The sequence below is a fragment of the Pogoniulus pusillus genome, chromosome 12, assembly GCF_015220805.1.
Source record: "Pogoniulus pusillus isolate bPogPus1 chromosome 12, bPogPus1.pri, whole genome shotgun sequence".
In the NCBI taxonomy this organism is placed as follows: Eukaryota; Metazoa; Chordata; class Aves; order Piciformes; family Lybiidae; genus Pogoniulus; species Pogoniulus pusillus.
In genome coordinates this window covers 22868013-22882741 of record NC_087275.1, presented here as the reverse complement: position 1 = coordinate 22882741, position 14729 = coordinate 22868013, and the positions used below count along the sequence as shown (strand labels likewise).

General features: G+C 41.9%; 1 protein-coding gene across 1 annotated transcript in view; it reads right to left on the bottom strand.

Annotated features, from left to right (window-relative positions):
• LOC135179851 (amine oxidase [flavin-containing] B-like) overlaps positions 1-14729 on the bottom strand; it is a 62144-nt gene that overhangs the window by 23117 nt on the left and 24298 nt on the right. The window contains exons 4-6 of the mRNA XM_064151887.1: positions 6538-6642; positions 5705-5796; positions 1969-2110 (exon numbers count right to left, since the gene is read on the bottom strand). Coding sequence (XP_064007957.1) covers positions 1969-2110; positions 5705-5796; positions 6538-6642 — 339 coding nt within the window. The remainder of the gene's footprint in view (positions 1-1968; positions 2111-5704; positions 5797-6537; positions 6643-14729) is intronic.

Sequence of the window (14729 nt, the reverse complement as noted above, 5' to 3'; positions counted from 1 at the left end):
CCTTGATTGGAAACACCGAGGTGAGCTGTTCTTAGCTCGGTGGGCCCATGATTCATCTGGACATCAAGGCAGAGATGGAACATACCGATGGGCTCGCGATAGGTCAATTGACTTGTCCATGGACGCTATCACCCAAGTCATCTATGACTGTGACATTTGTGCTGCTATTAAGCAGGCTAAGCGAATCAAGCCCTTATGGTATGGTGAGAGATGGTCAAAGTACAAGTATGGTGAAGCCTGGCAGATTGACTACATCACTTTACCTCGATCACGTTCTGGCAAGCAGTATGTGCTGACGATGGTAGAAGCCAGCACTGGATGGTTGGAAACCTATCCAGTTCCACATGCTACTGCACGTAACACCATTGTTGGTTTGGAGAGACAAATCTTGTGGAGACATGGAACTCCAGAGAGAATCGAGTCAGACAATGGCACTCATTTCAAGAACAATCTTGTGAAAAACTGGGCCAAAGAGCATGGTATTGAATGGATCTATCACATACCCTACTATGCACCAGCTTCAGGGAAGATTGAGCGCTACAATGGTTTGCTCAAAACGACCCTAAAAGCTATGGGGGGTGGAACTCTAAAAAACTGGGACAAACATTTAGCACAAGCTACCTGGTTGGTAAATAGTAGAGGTTCAGTAAACAGAGCAGGACCTGCACAATCAGATTTGGTCCAAACAGTAGACGGTGATAAAGTTCCTGTTGTACGTGAGAAGAATCTGTTAGGGAAAACTGTTTGGGTATTTTCTCCTTCGGGCGAAGGGAAACCTGTCCGAGGGGTGGTTTCTGCTGAAGGTCCTGGTCATACATACTGGGTAATGCAGGAGAATGGTGAAATCCAGTGTATTCCACAGAGAAGTTTAACCTTAGCTGAGAGAGTTTAAATTCAAGCTGTTAGGAGTTTTCTGTTCTAGGTAACATCGGCGCCCAACACTGAGAGAATCTGCAATAGAATCTACAGTACGTGAGCACGAACCCAACATCACCTGGGAGTCCCTGTTCTGAGCTTTTGAATCACCTACATCTGATTGAAGTGTGATCTGAACTTGTATATATTGTTTTAGTGTAAATATTGGTTTAGATTAGATTGGATAATTCTCAGCGGTACTCTGAGCGAAGTAGACAAGGGGTGGATTGTGCTAGTTTGAAGCAAGCTAGAATGTTTTGGTAACAGAACTAGATAATGGGCAGTGAAATGAAAACAATTGATGTCAACTTCTCTCACAGTCACACTGAGAACTCTGGGAAGAAGAAGAAAATTTTCTCCATTTTGTTTTTCACTCTTGCTTTTGCCTTGGACCTGGTCACATCTCATTAACCCTGCTCCTACTAACCTTGCTCCCTAACCTCTTGGCTGCACCTCTATTCTTCCTGAGAACTGGGGTAAGGTTGAGAGGGCCGGGGGTAGGTGTTGGGGTGGTTTGAGAGCCCCTCCTGGGGACTCAGGTTTCTGGGAAGGGAGTTGTGCTTTTCTATTGTTTATCCTTTGTATATTTCTGTATATAATTGTATATAACTGTATATATTGTAAATAGCTGCTTGTAAATTCTGCTAGCTGTAAATAAATTGCTTCATCTATATTCCCAGGGTCCGTCTGAGTTAGCTGGGGCAAATACAAAGTGTGGGAGGGGTGGGGTAACCCCCAAACCATCACACAAAGCCTTGCTTCAGCCTCATAGCAAAAATAGGCATAAATAAAATTTCCTTTGTTTCAGCCCAAAAAAGGAAGTCAGAGGCAGAAACAGATACAAATCTACCAATCCCTGTGCCAATGACTTCAGCATAGCAACAAGATTCACCACGAGTTTTGCCACGTTCAGATTAGTGTGTAAATGAACAGAACTACTTATTAACATGCTACTGATGGCTCAGTTTGCCCTCTGAACTAAAATGAAGAAGCAAAACAATGAAGTTAAACCAGTGCCTGTCATGTGCCACAGAAGGTGATGGCTGACAGTACCTGTCCTCCATTGGTCGTTGAGAATATCCTTGTGGTCCCTCCACACTGCTTCACATACCACAAAAACCAAAGAGCAGAGACCTCATGGGGTTCAGAAGTGACATCCACATTCACAAACAGAGTTGCAAAACTCTTGGCAGCACTGCAATAAAAAAGACAGGAAAGTGAGTTGATTTAAAAACTGAAGAAGGGTGACAAGATTGTTCTTTAGTAGGGGAGAAAGCATCTTTGATAGCCTAACCTCTTCTTTCACTGCAGGCAATGGATTCCTTAATTTCAGATGAAGCAGGAAAGCAGCAATTCCTTTTATGCAACATTCTATCAAATAATCCTCAATAAAAGTTAAATCAAGCAGTGCTATATTCCAGCCCAAATAGGGTTCCAGGAGATGGAAGAGCCCAGGAAAGCTTATATCACTCTCTGTTACTAATGCAAAGTTAGCTTTGTCATCCTAGACTCAGGATTAAGGGAAGCAAGCCTTCCTGTCTTCACTGAACTCCAAAACCACCACGTCCTCCCATGGTTTGTGGGTTACCCAGAAGATCTACAACTCATCTTGCACCTGCTGAATATGCACATTCCTTGAGCACAGAGCATACAGATTACTCGATGCTTGCCATAGAAGAACTGATCTTCTCTAAGACAATTATCTAAAATCTATGGATTAGACAGCATCTCCTCACTGCCCACTCCTCTGCTGCACTGAGGGAGGCTGCTGAAGCTAGAACACGTGGAAAGAAATATAAGCAGGAAACCCTAAGTGAAAAGACATCCTATAGACATTAATGTAGAAGTCTGGCAAGAAAATGAAAAGGAAACTTTTGGTTGCTTAGCTTAGTATTTTAAACAGTGATCTAATAGCCAATGGTGATGAACACATGCATGCAAAAGCAGCTGCTTTAAAGATTGTGTCTTTATGTCTTTCACTTGGTGTTTTCACAACAGCTCAAAAGTACTGTATAAACCTGTACAAGATTTTGGAGTGCACTCATTAAGAGGCAGGAAAACATTCCTCCTGTTAGAAGTAAACACTTCCTCTGCTCTCACTCTGAGGATGAGTTTAAAGGGTCACGGGCAGGAGTACAGCTGCTCAGTTAAACTGCATGGTGATTGGCAGGGGGCTGAGATTGTATATAGGTATCTCACACAGAATCATAGAACAGCAGGGGCTGGAAAGGACCTCTGGAGATTACAGAGTTCAACTGCCCTGCCAAAGCAGCATCACCTAGGGCAGGCCACAGAGGAATACACCCAGACGGGTCTTGAAAGTCTCTAGGGAAGGAGACTCCACAGTCTCTCTGGGCAGCCTGTTCCACTGTTTACAGCAAGGAAGTTTTTCTCCCTGCTGAAGTGGAACTTCCCGTGTTCCAGTCTGTATCCATTGTCCCATGTCCTATCAAAGGACACCATTGAAACACATGCCAGGACACATGCCAGACATCAGGCAATCAGCACAGAACCCATTGTTAGTTGCTTCATTCTTTTTTCAGACATCAAACTTTAAAAAACAGCCCCAAAACTGAAAAACATAACTCAAACTATTTCAAACAGTCATAGATCTACACAGGGGGGGAAAAAAAGGACATCTTCTGTCCTTCCTAAAAATGAAAAGTCTCACTGCTGAAGTAAAAAGCTGATCTATATTTTGAAGTGTGAGTGCATTGTGGCTTCACTCTTGACAGCCAAAAATAATACAGAAGATATTTATCAATTCTACATTAAAAATAATACTGTAAAACAGTAACTCTGAAAGGTATTTTGTTTAATGACAGAGTGATTCTATACATTTAATAACATTTCATAAGCAGAAGCTATTTGAACTAGATGATCTTTGAGGTCCTTTCCAACCTAAACCATTCTATGATTCTATGAGAGTTAAATTCTTGTAGTTTCTGCTGCCTCCTCTGATTGCTTTTCAGCATTTCATTTCCCCAGTTCTCCTGCAGCTTTACCTGGAAATGGCAGTATGATTTCAACCAAGAGCACTCAGGGTATTTCCAGCATGCAACTGTAGCCATAAGCAAATCTGTACAGCAGAAGATTACTCTTCTGGATCATTACCTTCCCGGGTGGGAAGCTTATACAGCAGGTTACCTAAATCTTGAACAAACTGGTCAAATCAAGCTGAGATGCACATATAAAATATGAGAAGCATCTTGGAACTAAAGGAGGCTGACAGTTATGCCAATATTCAAGTAAAATGTCAACTCTCATTCCATCAGTTTGAAAATACAGGACTATAGTCACACGAGCTATTGGATATTGAATGACTGACTACTCACAGCACTTTGCTAACTTGTATAGTTCCTTACCACATCAGAGGTTCAAATGGCCAGCAGAACTCCCAGCATCACAGAATCATAGAATCAAGCAGGTTAGAAGAGATCTCCAAGATCATCCACTCCAACCTATCACCCAGCCCTGTCCAATCAACTAGATGATGGCACTAAGTGCCTCATCCAGTCTTTTCTTGAACACCTCCAGGGACAGTGACTCCAACACCTCCCTGGGCAGCCCATTCCAATGCCAATCACTCTCTGCCAACAACTTCTTCCTAACATCCAGCCTAGACCTCTCCTCACACAGCTTTAGACTGTGTCCCCTTGTTCTGTTGCTGGTTGCCTGGGAGAAGAGACTGACTCCCACCTGGCTACAACTTCCCTTCAGGTAGGTGTAGACAGCAATGAGGTCCCCCCTGAGCCTCCTCTTCTCCAGGCTAAACAACCCCAGCTTCCTCAGCCTTCTCCACACAGGGCTTATGTTCCAGGCCTCTCACCAGCTTCATCACCCTTCTCTGGACACGTTCCAATACCTCAACCTCTCTCTTGAAGTGTTTGCTGTTTGGTTTCACTGAGTATGGACAGTAAGACAAAAGAGAAAGGCTTTTGTGCTTTTCTTACTCTCGTTAAAGCAGAAGGTTAAAGCAGAAGATGTAAAGTTTTTGGACAAGCGCCAGACAGCAGTCTGTTAACAATGACCATGCTGGTCTCTAAAGGCTATCTGAAGCTATAAAAATGCTGTCAATAACAGCATCAGCTTCAGTGGGTGCTATCAGACTCCTGTGCCAGGCTGGTGGCAGCTAGGTGACAGGTGCTTAGCAATTGTCAAGAGGTTGCTGTAGAATTCAATCTGCTTTACAGCGAGTCAGAACTGATGTTTGCTTTTTTTTCTCCCTTCAGCGTGATGAAACCAATCAGACTGCTGCCAAATGGCAAGTAAGGAAAACTTGTTTTGATGTATATATAAAACCAGGAAGCATTTTCATTTTCCCTCAGTGGTACACAGCACAGCAGTTCAACAATAGAATGATGGGTGTTAGAAGTGATTTAGTGCTATTTCAAGGCAAATGCTATTTCTATAGCATTTGGGTAAAATCAGCTCTTTCAGCACAGAATAAATCAAAAATATGATTTAAAAACCTGCTGCATCCAGGGCATTTTTCTCTTAAAGGTTAAACACACAGTAAAGTGGGGAAAGTGAAGGTACTACCTAACTCTTCTGAAGTAACTCTCCCCAAACACATTTTCCTTTTATCTTTATTTTAGTCTGAAAAAAGGTATGGAAGTGTAACAGAATCTACCGTGTGTGCTGACAGCTGTGGTCTATTATGACAAGACATTTTCACACCTCATTGCTTTAAAAAGTCTGTGTTCTAGTGGCAAACCAGTAAAGCTTATTTGAGGCTCTAAGGTATGTAAGTATAAGCCATTATATTTTGTATTAAAGAGCTTCTTACTTTGTCCAGCAAATTTTATCTATGAAATCTTGCATAGTCATCTTGTCCCACTCCTCAGCATGCGGAGCCTTCCATGGGGCTTCATTAGGAATCTAAGGAGACATAAAAGAGTGGCATAAAGTGGCATAAAAAAGAGACAACAAACACAAGCAATCACAAACAATCCCAACTCTGCATGGCAATTCAGCCTGCAGATGTCTGGCAGGTAATATGGAGAACTTGGCAGAAGATGTTTTAAGGATTTTTTGTTGTTTTATTGCAAATGATTCTTTTTTTTTTTTTTTTTTTGATTGAGGAATAGAAAATAATTTTACCATTAAGAACTTTGCCTAAATAAGGTAAGTACAGTGCTGGGAAATGTCTCTGACTTGTTCCATATCTCTCCCATTCATCTATGCAAGTAACAGCAACTTCTCAAAGTCTTGTAGCTCAGTCAGTGGAAAACAAACTAAAACGGGCAAGCTGAATTTGAAAGTAGAGAAGGACGTATGTTTGAGGCCTACAAGCCTCTTAAAATATTACTTACCCAACTGTCAGGGAGCAAAAAGTCATACTCATGAATCCTGATGTTCATATAACCAGAAAAATCAAGGTGTAACAGCAGACAAACTCAGCAGCATGGCCTTCAAAAAGAGCTTGCCAGGATGTCACTTATACATGTGCTCTGATCAACAGTGCATACCAAGAAGCATAGCATGATCAGCTCTTGCCAGTATCAGGTGTGCTCAAGATAGAGCAGCCTTGCCTATCTGTACCCTAGTCCCATTTTTGCTTTGCCCCTCCTGGAGACAAAGTAGATCCGAGATGGTCAGCTGTAATTCCCCATGCCATACCTCCTTTCCCATTTCATCCATGGTCCTCCATAGGTTGTTGTAGTCCAGGTAAGCCAACGGATTCCACGTAGGAGGGAAGACACCTTTAAAGGGATAAGACTTACCCTACAAGATGAAAAAAAAACCAAAACAATGCATGACAAAAACTAAATACAATCATGATCATGGCTTCTAGAAATGAGAAACTGCACCAAATGACTAAACGCTCTCTGGAAGAAAGCACAAAATTAATCAGTACATGCACCAGCTTCCAACAGGTCGCTTCCATGTATGCATGCAGAACAAGAGGCAATGGGCACATGCTGTAGTGTGGCCAGTAGGACAAGAGAGGTTATTCTGCCCCTGTACTCAGCACTGGTCAGGCCACACCTTGAGTACTGTGTCCAGTTTTGGGCCCCTCAATTCAAGAGAGATGTTGAGATGCTGGAATGTGTCCAGAGAAGGGCAACAAAGCTGGTGAGGGGCCTGGAACACAAACCCTATGAGGAGAGGCTGAGGGAGCTGGGGGTGTGCAGCCTGGAGAAGAGGAGGCTCAGGGGGGACCTCATTGCTCTCTACAACTACCTGAAGGGAGGTTGTAGCCAGGTGGGGGTTGGGCTCTTCTCCCAGGCAACCAGCAATAAAACAAGGGGACACAATCTCAAGTTGTGCTGGGTAAAGTATAGGCTGGATGTTAGGAGGAAGTTCTTCCCAGAGAGAGTGATTGGCATTGGAATGGGCTGCCCAGGGAGGTGGTGGAGGCACCGTCCCTGGAGGTGTTCAAGAAAAGACTGGATGAGGCACTTGGTGCCATGGTCTAGTTGATTGGCTAGGGCTGGATGACAGGTTGGAGTGGATGATCTTGGAGGTCTCTTCCAACCTGGCTGATTCTATGATTATATCCAGTTCTGTGCAGGTGTTTTTATTCTACACCTTTGTGGGTAAAATACCTTTCTGTCCTTCAGTCCTGGGCAGCTCGTAGCTCAATCTAGGACACTACTCTTTTTTTTCCTCAGTGCATTCTGAACTCCATAAAACAGACAAAACAATGAGGGCCATACTGTGTGCCACAGCTGATGTTGTCACATTTTGCATTAAGTTATGTATTTAAGTGAGCACTGCACCAGCAAGAATGCCAGCTGGGAGAAGTACTAACTTCTAATAGGTATTTGATGCAGTGCCATACAAATCCATCACTGAAAAAAAGATTTATGCTATCTGAAAAAAAGAAATGCTGCACCAAGATTTAGTATTTACAATCATGTAGCAACATGAACGTTGTGCCTTGTTCAGGAGAGGCAGCTGAGGATCACTTACATAGTGTCAGGCTTGATTTGATTTAGCCTCTTTATTAATAATGTGAAAGAAGAGACAGAGAGCACATTATTCAAAGCTGCAGCTGTTTGCAGGCACCAGAGGAGCATAAAGGAATCCTGAAAGATGCAAAATTTGGTGTGGAAATAATAAAACCAAGATACAACCTTGAAAAACCTTGTCTAATAACTCCGAGGACTCCTAATTCAAAAAGAGAGACATGCAGAAAGCAGCAAGGTAAAAAAAACCAAAACAACAAACCTATAGATAAGAATGAGAGAAAATCAGTTTACAAACAAACCCCAACAGGTTAGACAAAGTGAAGGAGAAAATGTTTTTTTCACCTAATTGTGCATTGAAACAGGACTCTAATGGGATCCTTGTCAGAAACGTCCAAGTAATGAAAGGAAGAGCGCAAAGAGTAGGGGAAAAGGGTTTAATTCTTTGGTACACAGACATATAAATAAGCAGCTGCAAGACAGAAATTCCATTTTTGAGAGGAGATTATGGTTTGTAAAACACCAAAACATCAAATTTTTAGAAGCTTTCAATAATTTTTTTTTTCCACAGTCAGAGCAGACTTCCAGTCACTTAAGGAGCCAGAGGCACCAAGGTTGAAAACCCAGCAGTTCCAATGTACACCCTGGCATTACAGCACATGTTCACAAACACTGCAGAACATGGAGGGTGGCTGGTTTTCTTTATTGTTTTTATTCTCATTCATCATGGAACAGCTCTTGTGCAAACTGGAATCAGGAAAACAAATTCCTGCAGGTGGGTATGAACTCAGTGAGTTTGTTTCAACAGAAATATTTGGTCTCAGGATGGACGTTTAGGACCTATTATGGGATTTCCTAACAATAAATTAATCTGAAACTGAGGTACCCTTTAATATTGCACTGGCAAAGTGCTAAGAAAGAAAAGCAAAAGCTCTCACACCGAGTACCTTCCAGTCCCAGCCAGTAACATCTGAACTTATATGTTGGTAATTAGCCTTTTAAAATTCCTTAACTCCCATGGCACAGAATCACAGAGTCATTGAGGCTGGAAAAAAACTCTGAAATCATCAAGTCCAGCCTACAACCTAACACCATCACATCGGCTAAGTCAGTTTTACTTTGTCTTTTTCTGAACACTGGAGCTAGCCTTTATTAAAGATCAAGAAGGTATTCCCAAAACACAGCACACCAGTTTGGTTTTAAGTATCTATCATTTTCCAGATCTAGATTTATGAAATATGTAACTGCTGTGCTCCAGAAAACCAGGACAGCATCAGGATGGGTTATGCCAATTACTGATCTTGTACTGAGCTTCCTGCTCTGCCAGAAGCAAAACTTGAGTTATCTCCTCTGAGTTAAGACTTATAAATTCCTTGTGGTGCTTCCCCTTGAGCACACAGCTAAGAGACACACAAACCATATCTTTGCCTTAGTTTTCCTCTGTTTCACTGCATCTGAACTCCTAAGAAGGGAAAACTTGTGTATGTCTCGTGCAGAAATCTGAGGGGACATGTCTCATAAAGCACAATAACAAAGTGGAGAAACAGAATCAATCATAAAAGTAAGGTAGTCTTATGTGAAAGTAACTTTCAAGAGACCCTAAGACATTACTTAAGGCCTGCTCCTTATTTTCCACACAGAGCTTTGAGCGAAAAGAAGCTGCTAGACTAAGTTCTACAGAGAAACAAAAGCAGGAACACCAAAAGACCACATGCAACTCTAAGTACTAAGAGACAAATGCATTTCACTTTTACTTCTGATGAACTTGCACTTTTACAAAACCAACAACTTTATTGATATTTAGGCAAAATTTGCCCACACTACAGGGAATTGCATTCTCCATACTTGCAAGTGCTCTAAAGAAAAACAAGGCAGATGAAAAGCATGCCCCAAGATGCACAAAACATTTCCTTTTCAAGTACTTTTTTATACTTAAGTCAGAGCAGTATAAACTCAGCAATAATAACTGACACCACTACTGTAACACTCAGAAGTATTTCTTGGCCTCCTACAACTGTTTTGGTTTCTAGTTTTTGGGGTTTTTTTTTAGGGCTTAGTGGTATTTAACACAGGCATATATATTTTTAGATACTGTTTCATGATGCTGTCAAAAAACAGAAGTCAAGCATTAGCTAGCTGTTGGAGGTATCGTGTTTGTATGGGTCACTTGCTGCTTCCAAAGGTTGTTGCTGCAGCATGGGATAAAGCATAGTGAGGAAGGTGAAACTGTAGGGAAAGAATTAATGTAACCCAGTTGTCTCTGAAAGAGACAAACAGGGAAATGAGAAATACAGTGTTTAAGCACAAATGTTACAGTTCCCAAGAGGTATGCTCATCCAGCTGCTTCATATCAATCAACGTTTGGCTTAGTAACACTGGACTCAGTAATGTAAATAGCATAGAAATATGCTCTCTGTATACATGGGCTCCATCTCAGGGCAAACAGCTGACATGGTTGATATCGGGGAGAGAAAAGCATAGCACAAGAACTGAACCCCAGCAGTTGGGAAGGCATAGGGAGTCCACACACTTTCTCCTGGGAGAGTGAAAGTGAGTGGATGGCTGGCTGAGAAAGGACATGCTCTGCTAGGAAACATCAACAGTATCTCAACATAGAGTGGAATCTCAGGAGAAAGTCTGGCACAAAGCACAAGACTACTTCACACTCCCCTAAACACTATGTGTCCAGATAGCACTTGAGTGGGATGCAGTAGTGTGAATTGGAGGCCCTGGTGCCAATGATCCACATATTCTTTATAGCACAGTATAAACACCTTGGAATACAGTCAGCTTGCATTGGAAGAAATGAGGTGGTGTGGTGCATTCTCTGTGTCACTGAATGAACACAGGTAATCCCTCAGCTAAGTCACCTAAAGCTTGGAGTAACTGATGCTAACATTCCCAAGATGTCACTCAGCATGTTAATTCAGTTACATAGGCTTACAGGCACAGTAGTGCCTTCTGCTGATTCACAGCCCCAGTACATGGCACACACCTTGTTTTCTCAACTTAAGTCCCAGTGACATCATTCATAGGAAGCCTAGAAACAGGTTTATAGGGGCTGTTCTTCTAAATACTCTTTGAAACAGGGCCTGTGTTTGGCTTTCAACACCTGAATTAAACCTGCAAACAAAAATGGATAAAAATCAATAGAAGCTTCCCAGTATTTCTAGAATTAGTCTGAAGAAAACAGGAGAAAAGAGGAGTTTCATGTGGGGGAAACCCATCAAATGAGATCTGCCTACACATTAATATAATCAGGCACACAGAGCACACACACTCTCACAATTAAAACTCTGTCTTGAATGTAAAAGATGATGGTTGGCTCACTAATTCTGTACCTGAGATACTGCAGGTTATTAAAGTTCTGACCTGAAAAAAAAAAAAGAAACCTTACACTTAATTGTAGAGACATGTGAAACAGTATGCTCAGCTAGCTGTTCCTGGATGAAATATACTTTTCTCTAATTCTGTTTTTCTGTAGACCTTGACCAGCTCCTCAAGGGAAATAAAAATCAGTTCTTATAATCAGATGAAACTGAAGCTTTTCTCCCAGCAGCCCGAATTAAAGAAGCTAGGTGGGAGCACAGCTCCCTTTCCCTATCTCCTAGGGAACAGGCCCTGGGGTCTGGCAGGGCTACAACAGAGAAAGTTTCTTTCAATTTAGATTTAATGAAGAAATGCATACTTTATTTCCAGTTAATTTTTCTTACTAACTTTCATCCTCATGCTACCATTAGGTCACAGTTGCCAGACTCCCAAGTCAATCTTCTTGATCAATAAACATCATTTGCAAGACCTTGTTTTACAGTCCCTTTTGACAGAGATCAAAGGGGACTTTGCAGATTTGCTGTACATAATCTTCCTTCTTTTAGGCTGCTGTAATACAAATATTATCCATCATTTAATTTAAAAGGCTTAATTGCAAACCTCCTTCTTGCAATTACTGCCTGGTGGCTGGCACAAAAAAAGGGAAGGTGCCTTTTTATTTACAGGGCAGGTCCAAGGAGACCAATAGTCAGGCATCGGAATGGGCCACCCAGGGAGGTGGTTGAGTCACCAACTCCAGATGCATTTAGAAGTCATTTGAATGTGGTGCTTGGGCATATGGTTTAGGATGAAGCTTGTAGAGTAGGGTTATTGGTTGGACCTGGTGATCCTGAGGATCTTTTCCAACATGAATGCTTCTGTGATTCTGTGAAAACAAGACCAACCTTTCCTATACTCTTGCCAATGTCGACTCTTCATTCACAACATGGAAGACAAGAATCTGGGAAATGGTTTCATCAACTTCAGCCTATTTGATCCTTGCACTCACTTTAGAGGCTACCAGAAAGTACAATTAATGACATGGTGCCTTGTAGGAATACATGCATCCTCATATCTAGTAAAGAGTTAAAGTAACATGGATATGCACTGCAGTAATGGTTTGTGAAACTAAAAAGGCCTTGTGATTATTAAGCATATTTGAATTTAATTAGCTTCATTTTCAAGACACCAGCTGCCCAGCTTAAAGACTCATATTCTCCTCAGTTTCCCAAGTTCTTGCTCACAAATCATCAGCAAAAAGAGGAAAACCTAGAAGATGTGATGTCATATGATTTTGTCTCTGATGGCAACTGAGTTTTACAGACTTTTCATTCTACGACTGCACTCTAATTAAGATATACAAAGAAAAATGAAAGCACTTTTATTTAGTCATTCAAAAACTCATTTAAGATGTTATGGTCTATGCTACAGACTATACCAGGAGACACTGCTCTAAGATTTGCAGAAAAGCAGGTCAAAAGCTTAAATAAATCATATGGCTTTAGATTCAGTGCACATATCACTGATACCACAGAAGAAGCACCACTAAATTCTGTAACTTTAGATAAAGCAGTCACTTACCCAGCTGCTAATTAAATCCCAATGCAACACAACCATCACATTTTTAATTCATGAACAAGACCACAACAAACTGCATTTTAATAAGCACAACAGTGCTGAAAATGAATGACACCCAAGAGGGCTGTATTTTTTTTCCTGAATATCTATTGTATATTAGTGTGCAACCCAGTTACATGAGCACTGATTTGTGGCCATAGTTAAAACTACTGGGAGTATAAAACTAAATATTCACCTTCAGAGATGTGCTGCAGGCAAAGTTCACATTAGCAGCCTCCCCAGAGATGCCAATTGTATATAAAGTGGTGCTAAACTTGAAGAGGGCATGACATGCATTCAGATACCTCTAGCCAGTGGTACTGGCAGGTGAATGAGGAAACTCCATTCTCTTACAGGGAACTTAACTGAGATACAGGTATTGGCAAGTTGCTGATGAGAACCTGTTTCATGACTAGGGAAAAAGGATGCTCCATGTTTCAGCCTGTACTTTAACCTGAAAGCCTCTTGTGAATGTGTGCAATGCCAGGTGTGACTTTTGGTGCTACGGAAGCAACTAGCAAGGCTACCCTTAATTTTAACCACCAGGAATGCTTTAGGTGTAACACGCTGTCAAAATTGTCAGCCACCTAAGCCAGCTGCTGGCACTATCTGCAGTCTGCACTGTGACAACACATGGACTTAAAAAGAATATTATTATTATCACTTTCTAGCAATGATGCTATAAAGTGGGGAGATTGCCAGGAAGGATGACAGCATTATGTCACACAAAGTCATGGTGGAAAAGCACCCCAACATTACAAGAAGCATCAATGTCAGTGGGGAATATTCATCACAGACTAATGACTGTACTTTGAGAAACATGCATTGTTGCTCTAATGTGCCACTAAGGAGTCTTGTTGCTAGTCTTTGTTGCCAGATTTTCATACAAGCGCTTCATCAGCAAAATGGGATCAGGAGATGTTCGTCTGGCATCACAGCAGGACAAACAGTAGATCATCCTTACTGTATATGAAGGAATTAAGTTCTAAAAACATTTATTTGGCAAACCAGTCATACAGGTTTAGGGTAGCAGAAATAATCAGATTCATAGTTACCTCACTGAGCAAAGGAACCTGTCTTATATTTTCTGACATTGGTAAATTTGTGTTTTAAAATGCAGGAAGCTTGTCTGGCTATTAGGAGTGCACAGAAGTGAAGTACAGGTTGGAGTTAAGGAAGAAAATACGTTGATAGTTTAACCATCACAATCATTTACATGTTTTCCTCTTTTGACACTTCTTTCCAGGGTAAAGGCTACCTGGACTGTATGTAGTTTTGTTTGCTTTTCTAAAACAAAAGCTGTACATCTGGGGAGGAAAACGAACATCATGACGACGAGGCTGGTGAGAGGCCTTGAGCACAGCCCTACAAGGAGAGGCTGAGGGAGCTGGGATTGGTTAGCCTGGAGAAGAGGAGGCTCAGGGGTGACCTTATTGCTGTCTACAACTACCTGAGGGGTGGTTGTGGCCAGGAGGAGGTTGCTCTCTTCTCTCAGGTGGCCAGCACCAGAACAAGAGGACACAGCCTCAGGCTGCGCCAGGGGAAATTTAGGCTGGGGGTGAGGAGAAAGTTCTTCACTGAGAGAGTCATTGGACACTGGAATGGGCTGCCCGGGGAGGTGGTGGAGTCGCCGTCCCTGGGGCTGTTCAAGGCAAGGTTGGACGTGGCACTTGGTGCCATGGTCTAGCCTTGAGCTCTGTGGTAAAGGGTTGGACTTGATGATCTGTGAGGTCTCTTCCAACCTTGGTGATACTGTGATACTGTGAATGTACCTATCTAAGGCAGGACTCTACATCATCCCCTTGGGCAGGTAAGGAAAAGTTATCTTCTTTAAAGAAGGGTTTTACATTTATCTACCAGTCCCATAGGAACACTGTTAGGAGAGAATGGCTTCTCAGGTAGTTTTACTTTTGCTTCTTAAATCCAGATTTATGAACCTAATGTCAGTTACGCCATTGAAAAGCAAAGTGTTCA